The sequence below is a fragment of the Pongo pygmaeus genome, chromosome 17 (genome assembly GCF_028885625.2).
Source record: "Pongo pygmaeus isolate AG05252 chromosome 17, NHGRI_mPonPyg2-v2.0_pri, whole genome shotgun sequence".
NCBI lineage: Eukaryota > Metazoa > Chordata > Mammalia > Primates > Hominidae > Pongo > Pongo pygmaeus.
Genome location: NC_072390.2, coordinates 73,882,438 through 73,899,190, shown reverse-complemented (window position 1 = coordinate 73,899,190; position 16,753 = coordinate 73,882,438). Strand labels below are relative to the sequence as shown.

Here is a 16,753-nt window from a genome sequence, read left to right as displayed (position 1 = left end):
GCAGGAAATCTTTGAGTGTGATGAGACGGCCTCCTGGTGATTCCGCTCCCCACACCTTCCTGGCTTCACTGTAGCTCTGGCAGTGGCTCTTCCTGAGTGCCCTTTTCCCACAGCTCCAGCTCCCACCCCTACTCACGCTTCTCAGGCCTTGTTCCAGCGCACAGCTCTGTGTATAGTCCCTTCCTTAATTTCTTGAAAGTTAAACCTTTTGCAGTGTGCTGCACTGCATTCTGCTGAGACCTTAATTGAAAAAGGATCTAGGGTACCCCCAAATCTAGATTTCCAAAGAAAGGCAGCAAATATAAATGAGCAAATGCCTAGAAAAATGTAGGCTAAGATCATTTAAGTTTTATCCAATGTATTGAATCTTTACTAAAACATTCAAAATCCATTGGGACTGTGAAGAAAAAATGGATGTGAAAAGAAAATACTCTGAAAAGACTGAGAGTAGCCTAGTCTCAAATTCAGCCTTATACTCAAACCATGTAAACTGAGGCTGGGCTGTTCAGAATGGGTTGATTGGGGGTAACAGTGACTATAGAATGACAACTGGCTACTGCAGAAACTTCTAGTAGCATGAAGAGAGACTTTTCGCAGAAATATGGGCACTTCTTGCTATTAATTTCCCTCTTGGAACTGCTTCTGCTGCCTCCCATAGGTGTTTGGTATGTTGTTTCTATTTGTCTCAAGATTTTTTTGATTTTCTTTTTTATTTCGTCTTTGACCCATGTTGTTTAATTTCTACTTATTTGTGAATTTTCCAAGATTTCTCCTGTTACTGATTTCAAGTTTCATACCATTGTGGTCAGAAAAGATACTTGATGTAATTTTAATCCCCTGAAATTTGTTTAGATTTGTATTGCAGCCAAACATATGATCCATCCTGGAGAAAGTTCTGTGTATACTTGAGAAAAATGTGTATCCTGTTGCTGTTGGATGGGATGTTCTGTATATGTCTGTCAGGTCATAAAGTGTAGTTCAAGTCCACCGTTTCCTTATTAATTTTCTGTCTGGTCATCCATTATTGAAAGTGGGGTATTGATGTCCCCTACTATTATTGTATTATAGTTTCTATCTCCCTTCAGATCTATTAATATTTGCTTTGTATATTTAGGTGCTTCATTCAATGTTGGATACATTTATAATTGTTATATCCTCTTGATGAATTGACCCTTTCATTGTTATGTAATGTCCTTTGTCTCTTTTATTGCTTTTGACTTAAAGTTGATTTGTCTGATGTAGGTATAGCTACCCTCTGCTCTCTTCTGGTTCCATTTGCATACAGTATCTTCTCATCCCTTCATTTTCAGTCTATGCACATCCTTAAGAGAGTTGAGTCTCTTGTAGGCAGCACACAGTCGGGTACTTAGGTCTTTTTTTTTTAATCCATTCAGCCACTCTGTCCTCATATTAGAAAATTTAACCCATTTACATTCAAAGTGCAACTACTGACAGGTGAGAACTTATTACTGCCATTTTGTAATTTATTTTCTGGTTGTTGGGGATGTATTTTGTTTCTCCCTGTCTTGCTGGATGGTTTGTGGTTTGACAGTTTGCTGTAGTGGGATGTTATGAATAATCCTATTTATGTTCTGTGCATCTACTATAGATTGTTTTCTGGTTACCATGATCTTTATAAAGAAAGACATTAACATTGTCATATTCCAAAGGCTTACAACTAACTTGGTAAGGGTGTGAGATTCATAACTGAGAAAAGGAAAACAAAAATTATCAAAGAAAACAAGAAGTTTCAAGGATCCATTTAAGCAGAGTTACACCTCCTGAGTAGGAGCCAAGTTTTTAAGGTAACTAAGGGTAGGTTCTTTATTTAGAAGATGTATGTTAAAATTAAGAGCTATAATCTAGAATCCTTACAGCATCTGATATTTGCAAAGCGTGTGTGTGCGCGCACGTGTGTGTGCATGTGTGCATGCGTGTGTGTGTAAATTGCATAAATAGCATCCTACATTTAGCACATTACTTTTTATTTTCAGACTATCCTTTGGGATAGATGAAGGGTTCCTCTGAGTCATATTTTATAAATTTCTTAGCTGCCCAAAAATTTCAAGAGGAAATTTCACTGTTAGTCAAAGATCCTAGGATGGAAACTCACTAGCCTGCTGACACTGGTGAGGCATGCCCACCAGAGCTTCAGGGTAGAACAGCTGTTCTTTGGACTACTTGCTGTGGTAGGAGTAAGGAATTTGCAGAAAATGTGTTTGGGAGGAAGAAGTGGTCTTTGCCATGCAATGTAAGCCTACATTTTCCTTTTTCTCATTTTGCAAGTTAACATTTTGCTGGCATTCTTTTGTATGCATTTGTTACTCAGCTATTGATATATCACCCAAACACATAAAAACAAAAGCATAATTTGTATGTATACCTAAAACTTAAGATCATCTTCCTGGTAATCAGCTCTTAATTTTTACATATATAATTTTTACATATATACATATAGTATGTATTATATGTTATATATTTTATATATGTATTATATATTATATATGTATTTTGTATATATGTATTATATATTATACATACATAAAATTTTCTTTTTTGGAGATAGAGTCTTGCTCTGTCACCCAGGCTGAAGTGCAGTGGCACCATCTCAGCTCACTGCAACCTCTGCCTCCTGGGTTTAAGCATCCTGAGTAGCTGGGACTAGAGGTGGGCGCCACCATGCCTGGCTCATTTGCGTTTTCAGTAGAGATGGGATTTCACCATGTTGGGCAGGCTGGTCTTGAACTCCTGATCTCAGTTGATCCACCTCCCTTGGCCTCCCAAAGTGCTGGGATTATAGGTGTGAGCCACCATGCCTGGCCTACTTCCATATTTTTAAGTAACCTAAACTTTGAGAAAAAATGTAAGGAATCACATAAGCTTGAACTTTCAGATCAGACTTTCTCTGTATTCCACATTAAGAAACCCTCTGGAAACTGTTTCTGAAATGCTGCTTACAACTGAAGCCTCTTTCCAAGCCTACTCCCACTACCCTAGGTCAAGTGTTCCTACTGTGTTAGCACCATAGCTATGCCAATTTAAACGTTATTCCTGTGATGTCCAAATATTTTCAGCCTCTTGGGCACGTGGGAGGATTGCACTTCCCAGCCTCCTCGTGACTAGGTGGCTCCGTATGACTGGTTTTGGCCAGTGACTTGTGAGAAATGGCATCTGTCACTTCTGGGCCACAGCATTTCATTGCATTTTCCCTCTGCCACAGCAACTGGCAACTTTTTGATAGTGGGGTAACGGGACAAGGAGATACGGAGTCATGCCTCCAGCCAACCCACAGTGGACACTGAATGTGAACAAGAAATGTCTTGTGATAAGCTATTTAGACTTAAGGTCATAACTACAGCATAACCCGACCTATCCTGATTGATATACTCCATCCTAAACACTGCCACCAATTAATCTGGTCCTATCACTCCCCTGTCCTAATGACTATCTCTAGCAACACAAATCCCTTCATTCTATCATTCAAGGGTTTTTTTGTTGTTGTTTTGTTTTTGAGATGGAGTTTTGTTCTTGTTGCCCAGGCTGGAGGGCAGTGGCACCATCTCCCCTCACTGCAACCTCCGCCTCCCAGGTTCAAGTGATTCTCCTGCCTCAGTCTTGGAGTAGCTGGGATTACAGGCACCTGCTGCTGCGCCCAGCTAATTTTTTATATTTTTAATAGAGATGAGGTTTCACTATGTTGGCCAGGCTGGTTGTGAACTCCTGGCCTCAGGTGAACCACCCACCTCGGCCTCCCAAAATATGGGGATTACGGGCACGAGCCACCGTACCCAGCCTCATTCAAGGGTTTTTACAACTTGGCCTAAGCCTATGCTTCCAGGCTTAGCTCTCACTTCTGCACTCGAGTACATGGACTTCCTAAGCATTAAGCATACCTCACGTTATCCTCCTCCTCAAATGCCCACACCCAGCATCTACAACTAATGAAGAATGGGCAGAATTTATGTCCCAGCATGATTTTTGTTGAGCATTCACTGTTGACCCAAGTATTAATGTCTTTCATTAATGGCTAAGATTTTCTACACTGACCTTCCCAGTTCTCTCTAGTCCCCCTTTCTGGAACTTCCATTAAGCTGAAGCTGGATCTTCTCATTTTGTCCTTGATTCCTAACCTCTCTTTCATATTGGAAACATCCCTTTATCTCTGTGCTGAGGCTAATTTTCTCAAGGGCTATCTTCCACTTTACCAATTCCCTCTTCAGCTGAACAATCCAGGTTTTCCCCTAGGGTTACAGCATTGGGTAGTGTTTTTCTAGAATCTAGATTTTAGTTTCATTTTGGACCTCTGGACATTTTTTAAAACTTTCTTGTATTCTCACCTATGCATTTAACAGGTGTTAATTTTATATTAAGCATCTCTGGGTATTTAAAAGTAGAAAGACTTTCAGGTTATTTATAAAGCCATAGTGCCAAAAACAGAAGTTCTGCATCATGTTTTGTACGTACTTTTTATTTGTTGAATAAATGAATATTTGTCAATATGTACATAACCACATAGAGCGAGCATTAGATTTAGAGAGCAAAATATTTGGGTTCTAATATGCAAAGCCACTTACCAACTATGAGGGCTTCGGCAAAGAACTGATTCTGAGCTCAGCTTCCTCAACTGTAAAACTAGGTTATTCGGACCTACGTGGCCTACCACACAGGCTTATTGCAAGGTTCAAATGCAGAAACACATGAAAGTGCTATGAATACAACTTAGAGCAATACAAACATAACAAGTAACAGCAATGGAATTTCAAGCTGAAATTCACACCCTCGGATTGTACCGATGTACTGATGGAGTCAACAAGAAAGTGACAAAATAGCTGATTACTAATGAGAATGAATATGCCATTCTTCCGAGTGGGAAGAATTCTGCAACACCCTGTAGCCTGTCCCTGCAATTAATTACTTCCCAAACTTCACAAAGATGTCAGAGACCCACCATCAATAATTCTCTCACAGAAGCACAAGGGCCAAATGTCCCACGTTTATTTACATATGAAATGTGTTTCATACAGTTATGATGGATGGAGTGCATAACACCTGACAGCAGCAAGACCTTTTGAGGAACCGAACGTTGACTACAGTATATCATGCAAGTATCTATATATACACAAAAGAATTCCTTTTCTTAAAAAAAAAAAAAGTACAAAACATGTTCAGGGGATAAATACAAGATATAAAATGCAAAAGAAAACACAAAACAAAACCAAAAAATAGAACTCTCTCAGAGAACTATAAACGGAAGGGACAGAAGAGTACCTCTGCTGCATTTTAATAAAGCAGAACTACCGACGTTAAATATACTTCTTGAAATGGCTGAACTAAACCCAGGTGGCTCAGTGCTTAAGGTAACGGCCAATTGCAATACACAGGCGGCTGCATTGATAAGTCGGTGGTTGAAGTTGTGCATCCCGACTCTAAGTACCAGAACGTTTGGCAGTAGCACCCAGAACAGGAAACGCCAACTCTTTTGACAGCAAAGGGTTAAGTCAACTGATTTTTTTTTTCTGTCAAGAGCCAGAGAAATACTTGATATTCTTAGTTGTGTTTCTGTAATAGTTAATAAATTACATGACAAAAACCTGACTATATAAATCTATTGGTCTAACTACGTATTTGTAACTTTTATAGTAGTCCAGCCCTTTCGTTACTTTCCCTCCTTGTGCTCTTAAAGCCAGCCTTGCAGATCTGCCGAGAAAACAAGTCCCATTTTTTTCTTTAGAATAGCCTTCCCCATTCCTCAAAATGGAACTGAGGAAATCAGCATTCCTTATTAGATTCCTGGCTTCAGTTTTTATCCACGGCTGCAAAAGGAGCGACCTGCAAGACTGCTTTAAACACCCTTCAGCGTGGCCTGAAGACAAAGGCACGCCCACACTGGAGTGCAGTTGTCTCAAATGTGAACTCACTCCCTCAGGGCAGGCACATCGAGGAAGTGCTAAGACACTTAAAAGTTCCTAGTGTTTTTGAGACCCACAATTACTTACAATTTATGTAGTGAATTCTAAAAATTAAAAACACTAAAAAAGGCATTATTTTAGCCTGTAATTAGTTAACCCATTCAAAATCCAAACATACAAAATGGTTTATTTGAATTCAGGAACTGCCCCTGTTGTTACTAAGAACTCTGTTTTAAAGAAACAGTACAAAAAGAAAAATTCTAACCCAAAACAACTCAAATGGTTTTCCACTAAATACTGATACAAACATGTAACAAAGAGTATAAAAAGTTATTCATTTAAATATATACAAACTCTTTTAAACTCAAATACTGTTTTAATACTTATCGAGGATATATACGACGAGGTGAAGGAAGGTACGTTGAAAGAGAATATATTGCAACAGCCTAGACAGTACTGTTAACTCTATTATACTGCAAACTTTTTGTAACAAAAATGTCTTTTTTATTCCAATGTGGACAGGGATTTTCCTCATGGAGCATCTGTGGCTATTTCTCGGCTGAGCTCATCCTTTTGGATTTGATGAAGGCCATGCCGTGTGTCCGCATGTGAGTATTTAAGGCAGCTTCAGTTTCAAAAGTTTTTGCGCACACTTTGCACTTTCTGTCTGACACGGCGCCATCAGGGGATTCATCCTCGTGGCTGGGTTTGTTCTCCTGTTGGTTATCTTCCCCAGCCCCATTTTGCTTGGACACTGGCTGAGGTTCCTTTAACTTGTGTACGATGAAGAGATGCCTGGACAGAGAGACGTGAGACGTGTAGCAGAGGCCACACTCCCGGCACTGGTAGGAAGAACCATCCGATTTGTGCTGAGGGATGTGTTCGTGGAACTGCAGCAGGTTTTCGGTGGTGAAGCCACACACGGCACACTTGTGAACCTTAAAAACATTGATTTTCAGCTTTTTCAGTGGTTGAGTGATTGCTCCTCGGGGAGGCCTGAACTCCAGAACTGGTTCTTCCAACTTCCGTTTGGGACTGGGGACCTTTCAGGGAAAGAAAGCAAATGACACGACTGAAAACCATCCTTCACGGTGGCTGATACATCATCAGTTCTCTTACTTTAGAGCTGCCAGGAAAACATGTGCTGAACGCTTTGGGATTTAGGGGCTTTAAAGCTGTGTCTGCCACCCCACCCAGAGGCCCATGCCTTTCTTCCACTCCAGAGAGAAACCTAGTAGCTGCTGTTAGCAGGCATTGCTCTAGCCAGCGGGGCACAGCAGTGGACAAATGAGCTCCTAGCTTCCTGGAATTTGTGGTAGCGGAGTTAGATGAACAGAAATGAGAAAATATGCAGTATGTCAGACCCAGGACAGCCAAGCAGGGTGGGATGAAGGCCTTGAGAAGCAAGACGGGTGTATGTGTGGCTGCTAGGTGATGTGGTACGGTCAGGCACAGCCTGGTGACAGGTGACATGTGAAAAGAGACCTGACGCAGTGTGGGGAAAGCAGTCCAGGCATAGGAAGCTGTGAGTGCCAAGGCCCAAGGGGAGAACAGGCCTGTGAGTGGGGGACAGAAGAGGGGCCAGAGTGGAGGGAGTGCTCAGGGAGACCGCAGGAGGTGAACTGTAACGCCCCTTGTGGGAAAGAGTGTCAGGATTTTGCTTTTGGACTGAGAGCCTCTGGAAGCTTTCCCCACCCTTTCCTGCCTCCTCACCTTCACATCATTTCCCCTACTGCGTCTGTCTTTATCTTTAAATCCCACTCTGAATCCCCTCCCCAAGCCAACGTGCCCCTCCTCTCCGCACTCTGTGCCCCAGCTTTTCTGCTCTGTTCATGTGCACCTTCACCCGTGGCCATGACCTGAAGCTACCTTTGCACACACTTTTTTTTTTAAGATAGAGTTTCGCGCTGTTGCCCAGGCTGGAGTGCAATGGCACGATCTCGGCTCACTACAGCCTCTGCCTCCCGGGTTCAAGCGATTCTCCTGTCTCAGCCTCCCAAGTAGCTGGGACTATACATGTGCGCCACGATGCCCAGCTAATCTTTGTATTTTTAGTAGAGACAGGGTTTCACCATATTGGGCAGGCTGGTCTCGAACTCCTGACCTTGTGATTGCCTGCCTTGGCCTCCCAAAGTGCTGGGATTATAGGTGTGAGCCACCACGCCTGGCTTCACACATATTCTTTAACTCACCACCAGGAGAACTTGAAGTATTGCATTTTAATGCCACACCAGTCTGACTTATATTCTGAGGAGGTTTTACTCAATGAAAGCACATACAAGCTTTTACCTGGGTACATTCCAGATCTTGCATAGCACCGAAGACAGGAAGGCTTTTTAAGTATCTGCTAACTTTTTTTTGGGGGGGAGACAGTCTTGTTCTATCGCCTAGACTAGAGTGCAGTGGTGTGATCTTGGCACACTGCAACCTTTACTTCCCAGGTTCCAGCGATTCTCCTGCCTCAGCCTCCTGAGTAGCTGGGGATTACAGGTGTGCACCACCATGCCTGGCTAATTTTTGTACTTTTAGTAGAGACGGGGTTTCACCATGTTGGCCAGGCTGGTCTCGAACTCCTAGCCTCAAGTGATCCACCTGCTTCAGCTTCCCAAAGTGCTGGGATTATAGGCATGAGCCACCGTGTCCGGCCTAAACTATTTCTTTAAATTTTTCTCTCAAAAAAAAAAAGTCTTGTTCTTGTCCCCCAGGTTTGAGTGCAATGGCTTTATCTCGGCTCACTGCAACCTCCATCTCCTGGGTTCAAACGATTCTCCTGCCTCAGCCTCCCAAGTAGCTGGGATTAAGGCGCCTGCCACCACGCCTGGCTAATTTTTGTATTTTTTAGTAGAGATGGGGTTTCACCATGTTGGCCAGGCTGGTCTCGAACTCCTGACAATGAGGTCAGAATGGGTCTATGGGGAGATTAACCATTATTTTATACTTTCAGCTTGGTCTGAATTTTTTTTTTTTTTTTTTTTTTGAGACAGTCTCGCACTGTTGCCTGGGCTGGAGTGCAGTGGCATGATCTCAGCTCACTGCAACCTCCACCTCCCAAGTTCAAGCGATTCTCCTGCCTCAGCCTCCCGAGTAGCTAGGATTATAGGAGCCCGCCACCACGCCCAGCTAATTTTTTATATTTTTAGTAGAGACGAGGTTACACCATGTTGGCCAGGCTGGTCTCGAACTCCTGAACTCGTGATTTGCCCACCTCGGCCTCCCAAAGTGGGGGGCGTGAGCCACCGCGCCCAGTCAGTCTGAATTTTTAAAACTGTAACTATGCAACAGAAACTTGAAATAAATGAATGGGAAAAGCAAGTCAACACAATTTCACTGTAAAGCAAACATCTGCAATGTTAGACCTTGGTGTCTTCTTTTATTTCTGTTTCCTCCTCATTGGTGGCATCTGTCATTTCTTTCAGGTCAGGGTCCTTGATGCCATGCATCAGCTGAACGTGCTTCTCCAGCATCAAACGTTTGGTAAAGGTACGTCTGGAGTCTGGGCAGTGCCTGTGGGGTGAAAGGCAAGGAGATAACGCACTTGCTGACAAAATAAGCTCCTGTGGAAGAACTCACGGTCGAAGGTGCTCCTTAGCCGTCAGTTCACACAGACAGGTCCAATGAGCTGAGTTCACGCCATGGTTCAACACGCAATCAGCAATTTTGCTAGGAGTGGCCCTTAATTTACAGGTCTAGATGGCTTTAATTTTAAAGGGAAAATATTGCATTTCAAAAGTTTTCACAATGACTCAGTATTCTCTCAGAATGAGCACCATGCTGAACACATTAGTATAAGGTCCCTCCTTGACTCCTTCATGCTGCTGTTAATTATTCCTATCCTCTGCCTTGACAAAGACATGAGTGTCCAGCGCCAAATTCCTCCAAGCACAAAAGCAACATGCATGTTTATACTCATGGCAGTCGAGTGTGTATGGTCACTCAGTAGATGATAAGCAGATCAAAAATAGGTCGATTATTTTTCAAAGAAAAACTTATTTTAGTAAAGGAGGCCAAAGATAGTTTAGAAAACAGGTTGGCCAGGTGCAGTGGCTCACGCCCGCTGGGAGGCTGAGGCGGGCGGATCACCTGAGGTCGGAAGTTTGAGATGAGCCTGACCAACATAGAGAAACCCTGTCTCTACTAAAAATACAAAATTAGCCGGGCATGGTGGTGCATGCCTGTAATCCCAGCTACTCAGGAGGCTGAGGCAGGAGAATTGGTTGAACCCATGAGGTGGAGGGTAGGGGGAGCCGAGATCATGCCATTGCACTCCAGCCTGGGCAACAAAAGCAAAACTCCGTCTCAAAAAAAGAAAAAAAAGAGGTAATGGCCCTAGTTATTATGTATGCTATAAAACCAGGTATCAAGAATGCTACTGCAGGAAAGGACAAAAAGTCTCTTGTGGTCTCAAATCTGCCTTCAAAATGGCTTCAGAGGAATTTATACTGATTGGCCCTAAACCCTGATGACCTCCCATTAGAGACCCTTGCAGGGCAGTGGCAGGAACCAGCACCACCCCCAAAGAACAAGGGCTCTCCATGAGGATGAATTTTTTGTTGGCTGTAAGTTAGCGGAACAATCCCAGCATTTTACTGCTTTACAGTGAGTTCATGGGGAAATAAACAAAACCTATCAGTGAGGCATTATGGGCCAGATCTCCCATCGTCATCTTGGCCCAGAGCATCCTTCTAAATTCTGATTCTTTTGATTTGGTCTCAACACATAGACTTTATTCATAATCATTCTTATCTCACTAAACAGCTTCAACTTCACTGAATCAGATGATTCCTACCCAGTTATCATAACCCCCTGCGAATCTGACAGCCAACCTTCATGAGTCTCCTGATCCATAGGGTCCATCTGACCTGCACTGACATCCATGTAACATTTCAGTGCTTTAGCCTCAGGGTCCTTTGTCTCTCTCATGAGACATGCTTTCTTCTTATCAACCCACTCCAGGTACATTCCAGCTGAGTGATAGACTTTCACTAATGATGAGATACGTTCTGGTGTTCACGTATGAAGTAGCAGCTTATGACTGTCCACTGGAGTCTGGGTTGATGTTGGCCCACCCAGTCCCTTGCATTTGGTCACAGGCTGCCCTACCTTTGGTGGTGACTGCAGCCAAGGGCAAAGGGCCCAGCCGAGGACTGAATCTGTGACCAGCCCTGAGTAAACAAGCTAGCCAAATCACCTCGCCAATGCGGCCAACTCGACGTGTGCAGAGAGACCCTGTACTGCCAATCAATCGCTCCCCCAAGCCACTCAGTGATCAGGCTGGGTGCCAGGGCTCACGCCTGTAATCCCAGCACATTGGGAGGTAGCAGGTGGATCACCCAAGGTCAGGAGTATGAGACCAGCCTGGCTAACATGGTGAAACCCCGTCTCTACTAAAAATACAAAAATTAGCTGGGTGTGGTGGCACGCGCCTGTAATCCCAGTTACTCAGGAGGTTGAGGCAGGAGAATCACTTGAACCTGGGAGGCAGAGGTTGCAGTGAGTCAAAATTGCATCACTGCACTCCAGCCTGGGCAACAGAGTGAGACTCCGTCTCAGGGGAAAAAGAAAAACCACACAATGTATGTGGGATATGCAAGAAAATGCTCCGTTTTATTTTCATATTTAAGTGTGACAACCCAATCCAAAAACTCTAGGCCAAAACAATAATACAATTAAGAAATGTAATGTAGGAACTGTGGAGCACAGCAAGATAATGGTACTACACTAAAAACCTTCCAGAGGTTCCTCCTGAGTCCTCTCACTGCGTTCCGTTAGAAACCAGGACTTACGAGCAGGCGTACACTTTCCTGATGCCTTTGTGCTTGATCCGGTTGTGCCGGCACAGGCTGTGGGACGAGCTGAAAGACTTGTCACACTGGCGGCAGGGGTGTTTCTTCATTTGCTGGAGGAAGGAGAGAAAGTTCACTTAAGGGAATGAAAATAGACGCACTCAATTAAGAACTCTTTTGTAATAGCTTAAGTTAAATCATTATTACAGGTCCCCAAATCCAAAACTGAGGGTTGACATGACACTACACATGGAAAATGTCATACCTGACCTCATGTGACAGGTCAGTCAGAACTGTCTCATGCACAAAATTAAAATTATTTTATAAAAGTACCTTCAAGCTATATATATAAGGTATGTATGAAACATGAATAAATATCACAATTAGAGTCCCAAGATATTATGTATATTTGAATATTCCAAGATCCAAAAACATCTAAAATTTGAAACACTTCTGTTCCCAAACTTTCAGTTCAGGGATACTCAACCTGTATTTAGGAATACAGTAACAAAACCAGAAAACTTTTAAAAAATACATAATAAAAATGAGGGACAGGGCTGAGGTAACCACAATGGGGCTAATTTTAGAGGTAACCATGATGGGGCTAATTTTAGGAGGATGGATTAAACTATCATAAGGGTAAAAAAAAATTCTCTCTCGAAAACACAGGTTTTTGATTCAACACAAACATCCAGGTATTTGAAATAACATTATGTAAATTTTTTACTGAAAAAATAATATATGAAAACATACATCAGTAAATACCAAGTAAAGCTACTACCTAATTTGTGGTAGATAGAATACGCTGTTTTATTCAGTATGCCATGTTAAATGAAATCTCTGGCTACCCTTTAATGACTAAGTAATTATTCGTTATATAAGGGAAGTTTTCTAGAAGGATTTTTGTTTTAAATAATATCATTTGGTCGTCTCAAGAACACAGAACTTTGAAACAACTTTAAGGAGGCTGCCTGCTGGTATACTTAGGGGATGAGAGAGAGAGACAGCAAACACTGTCAAGCAGGTAAGCCGAATTTTCTTATATTTAGAAGTTTCCCACTCAGGCTGAGATATTATGTTAACTGAATATATTTCCATGCAGAACCTTTGAAGTAAATTAGTGGCTTAACTTTAAAACAAATTCTATGGTTATGACATGCATAGCAGTCTGGAACTAAACAATGTCCTATCACAAGGAAATTAAAGAGCTGTCAAGCCTCATGAATGGAACCAAATCTGGCTCTAAACTCATTAAAGACTGATGTGGGAAGAAGTTTTCATGTGAGATAACACTAAGAAGTGATTGCAAGCTACGTGATAAAGAAATGATTACATTTTTTTGGGACTGAGTCTCATTCTGTTGCCCAGGCTGGAGTGCAGTGGTGTCATCTCGGCTCTGCAACCTCTGCCTCCTGGGTTCAAGGAACTCTCGTGCCTCAGCCTCCAGAGTAGCTGGGGCTAAAAGCGCCCACTACCACGCCCGGCTAATTTTTGTATCTTTAGTAGAGACAAGTTCTCACCATGTTGGCCAGGCTGGTCTCGAACTCCTGGCCTTAAGTGATCCCCTGGCCTCAGTCAGCCTCCCAAAGTGCTGGGATTATAGGTGCGAGCCACCGTGCCTAGACTGATTACATTTTTTAAAACCATTTTCCCATAACCGCTTGACAAACATGTCCTTGTTCAAACCGGCAGGCAAATCAGAGTGGCTGAGTCTCGCCGGCAGCACCTAAGATGAGCTGGCACCTGGTCTCTGCCTCATGAATCACAGGACCTGGGGAAAGCTACTCAACCCACATGAATGTCCACTCCCACCCCTGTGAGGCGGGCTTGCAACAGTGCCTGCCTCCCAGGACGCTTCGAGAACACGGGGATGATTAACAAAGGGGGCAGGCAGCATGGGACACATCACTCAAGAAATGCTCTTGTAATAGTCAAGTTATTCAGCCAACGTCCACTCAAAAAGCGTAGAAAAATACTGTCTTTTAAATAAACCAAATCAGTCTGGTAGATATTCAAAAGGGTCTTGAATCCAAACCAGGGCAAAGGAGAAAATTTCTTCTCCAAGTCAAAGTTATACCAATGCTGTTCATCTCTGGGGGAAACAACAAGAGAGAGAACAAAGCAAATAACAAGCTGGTGCCCTCCAGAAATATTCTCTCATAAAGATTTGATTACACAAAATAGGCCAGCAGCAATCCCTAACTTCTTGGATTAGCATTTATGCAGCAAAAGAGTGACTAAGAGGTAACAAGCCTTTATTTATTTTAAAGCTTTAAAGTCATGAACAGTTCTGTATTTCAATGAAGATATTTAAAAATCTAGTATCTAATGCTTTTTATATTTTCTACATATAAAAATCAACTGAGGCTGGGTGCAGTGGCTCACGCCTGTAATCCCAGCACTTTGGATCACCTGAGGTCAGGAGTTCAAGGCCAGCCTGGCCAACATGGTGAAACCCCGTCTCTACTAAAAATACAAAAATTAGCCAGGCATGATGGCGGGTGCCTATAATCCCAGCTACTTGGAAGGCTGGGGCAGAACTGCAGAGGTTGCAGTGAGCCGAGAAGATCATGCCATTGCACTCCAGCCTGGGAGACAGAGCAAGGCTTCATCTCAAAAGAAAAAAAAAAATCAACTGAAAGTCATCTTTCTAAAAGCAAGACTGCTTCACCAAATCATAACAGATTATAAAGAAAAATGTATCTTTCTAACAATACAATAGGGCAAGAGACCCCACAGAAAGGAAAATCGGATTTCCTATTAAGGTGACGGGTTTAATATTCTATTTCTTCTTGTGTAGTAATATTAACATCAAAACAAAATTTTAATACAGAAATGCCAGTAAGAAAACCCTAAAAAATGAAGAGCAGCTTAGCAAATCAGTAACTATTTTCAAAAGATTAATGTGAGAGAGACATCATCCTGTTTCAGCATCTTTATGAAAAATGCAGAAATGAACTCTGCAATTCAAAAATAAGCAGGGTTTCCAATTGACTGGTGACAAGAAAATGAGGTTTAAAACACCAGTTTCCAGATCAAACCTGCCTGGTCACATTACCTAACAGACGACTTTCTTCCTCTGTTAGATTTTAAATACAAACTTATTCAAAGGTGCTTTGCCAAATTTATTTTCGTAACTTCTGTTCCTCAATATTACTAGCTCCTTCTGCTTTTATGAGTTTAAAAAGTGGGAAAACAGCATTCCAGTGTAAAGCCCACCGTCATCATTCTAAGACTTCAGGCCGTTTGCTTCCTCCTGGCTTTACTATAAGCTGAGATTGAGGGCTTTAATAGTTAACTAAGATCAGAAAAGGAACATGTCTTCCTACTCAGTTCTGAGTTACTCTGTTTTTAAATAGAACTCTTTAAAGAAATAGTGAACTAATAAGCTGGTAGGGTTTCCAAAGTTTTTAACATAAAACTTTTTGAGAGTAAAATATCAAAATAAACACTTGAGTACACTTCCTAAACTTTCTTCCTCCTCTCTCATGTTTGACTTTCATCTTCACAGCTTCAGGAAATTAATCCCGCGTCCTTTTCTCCAGTGACTATGCTAGGCGTGCGCTACCCCGTGCTGCTTCTGTGCTTGGGATGGTATGGCCTCGGCAGGCCATTCTTCTGCAAGGCACTTGGTGGACGTGGCTCGGTTTGCCACGGGGCTTCCCTCACAATCAGAAACTTCCCATTCTAATAACTTGTCCTTTCTGTTTCTGTGCTTATGGGTCTCTGTTTCAGGTGACTTTCGGGAAGTTAGAGGGAGAAAAGTCACAACTTCATACCCAGATCTGGCAAGGCATCCACATCTCACCTTGTCCTGGGAGTCCTACCTCCATGAGGTATCTGCCTTGCACCAACATGCAAGAGCCTCCTTAACGACCACCATGCAGCCAGAAACTCCCACAAACTTAAGACTGCAGGGTACAGGACTATCCTCAACCCTTGCTGACACATGCCCTTCAGCTCACACCTTTTTATGAAAAAGGAAAAACCAAGCCAATTACATGATTTAAATATAGCACAGCAGCAGTCCCTCCAAAATTCACTCCTAAAGCTCTGACCCCTTCCACTAGGCCATCTATTCTATGAAGAGACCTGCATACTTACTACAGCCCGTTTCTGCTGTAATGCAACATCGGTGCTCCTAAAAATCACTGCACTATGCAAAACTTCAACAAAACAACAGGGCCTCTAGCAAAAATGGAGTCATGGAGACAACACTCAAGACTTTGTCAGTGACACATCGAATGAAAATATTTAGTTTTAACTACGTCAAATGGTTAAGAAATGCAAAAAACACTCCACTTTACCTTGAAAAAGACCTGCAGTGAGCTTGTGGAGGTCAGAGGGTTGAAGCTTGTGAGTTACTGTGAAGTGGGGGAAGGAGGGCAATCTTTGTGGAAGGGAAGCTTGCAACACCAGCTGTGGATGGATGTGACCCACAGTTGAGAGGGAGGCCCTGGTGAAATCGGAGGTTTGTTGTGTGTGTGTGTGTTTTGTGTTTTCCTACACAACTCCACAGTATTCTGTAGTCACTTAGTATTTCTCAGGGATGAAATCACACATAAGCAAGCATGAAATTCAGGTTAAGCTCCCATTGTTCTGATAGATCAGTGGTACTGGAATAAATTTGTTTCAGCATAAGCATTATAGCAGAAGTGACTGTGTTCGAGTTTATTCACTGCACCATTGTGTACGGTGGGTCCATCAAAGGAGACCTGGCTAAATACATGCATGCACTCATACAACAAGATGCCGTGCCGCTATAGAAATGGAGGGAAGATCTCAATGCACTGATACGAAAAGAACCATAACTACTAAGCGGAGAAAGTACTGGTACAAAATATTATAGACGGAAGCTGTGTTCTGTATTAGAAGAATGAGAATATATGCATATATGCTAATACTTGCATAAAGAGACTTCAAGATAAGAAACTTAGGAGTTGAGACTTCACTATATTCCTTCATATTGTTTAAATTTTTAAACTATGTAAATATAGCACATATCCAAAAAAAATTTTACCGCAAAAAAAATTGAGGCTCGAGATATAGTTTATCAAATCA

The 16,753-nt window shown here is 42.3% G+C and overlaps 1 protein-coding gene across 17 annotated transcripts in view; it reads right to left on the bottom strand.

The window, feature by feature from the left end:
• Positions 1–4,971: 4,971 nt before the first annotated feature.
• The window catches only part of ZNF532 (zinc finger protein 532), a 124,764-nt gene continuing 112,982 nt past the window's right edge, over positions 4,972–16,753 (bottom strand). For 15 of the 17 annotated variants that reach the window (XM_063653766.1, XM_054460845.2, XM_063653761.1 and 12 more), the window contains 3 exons: positions 11,693–11,805; positions 9,266–9,413; positions 4,972–6,952 (listed from right to left, as the gene is read on the bottom strand). In XM_063653766.1, the coding sequence (XP_063509836.1) occupies positions 6,458–6,952; positions 9,266–9,413; positions 11,693–11,805 (756 nt within the window). In that variant the 3' untranslated portion in view covers positions 4,972–6,457. Of the gene's footprint in view, positions 6,953–9,265; positions 9,417–11,692; positions 11,806–16,753 lie in introns of all 17 variants that reach the window. The other 2 variants (XM_063653771.1, XM_063653772.1) reach the window with 2 other exon arrangements.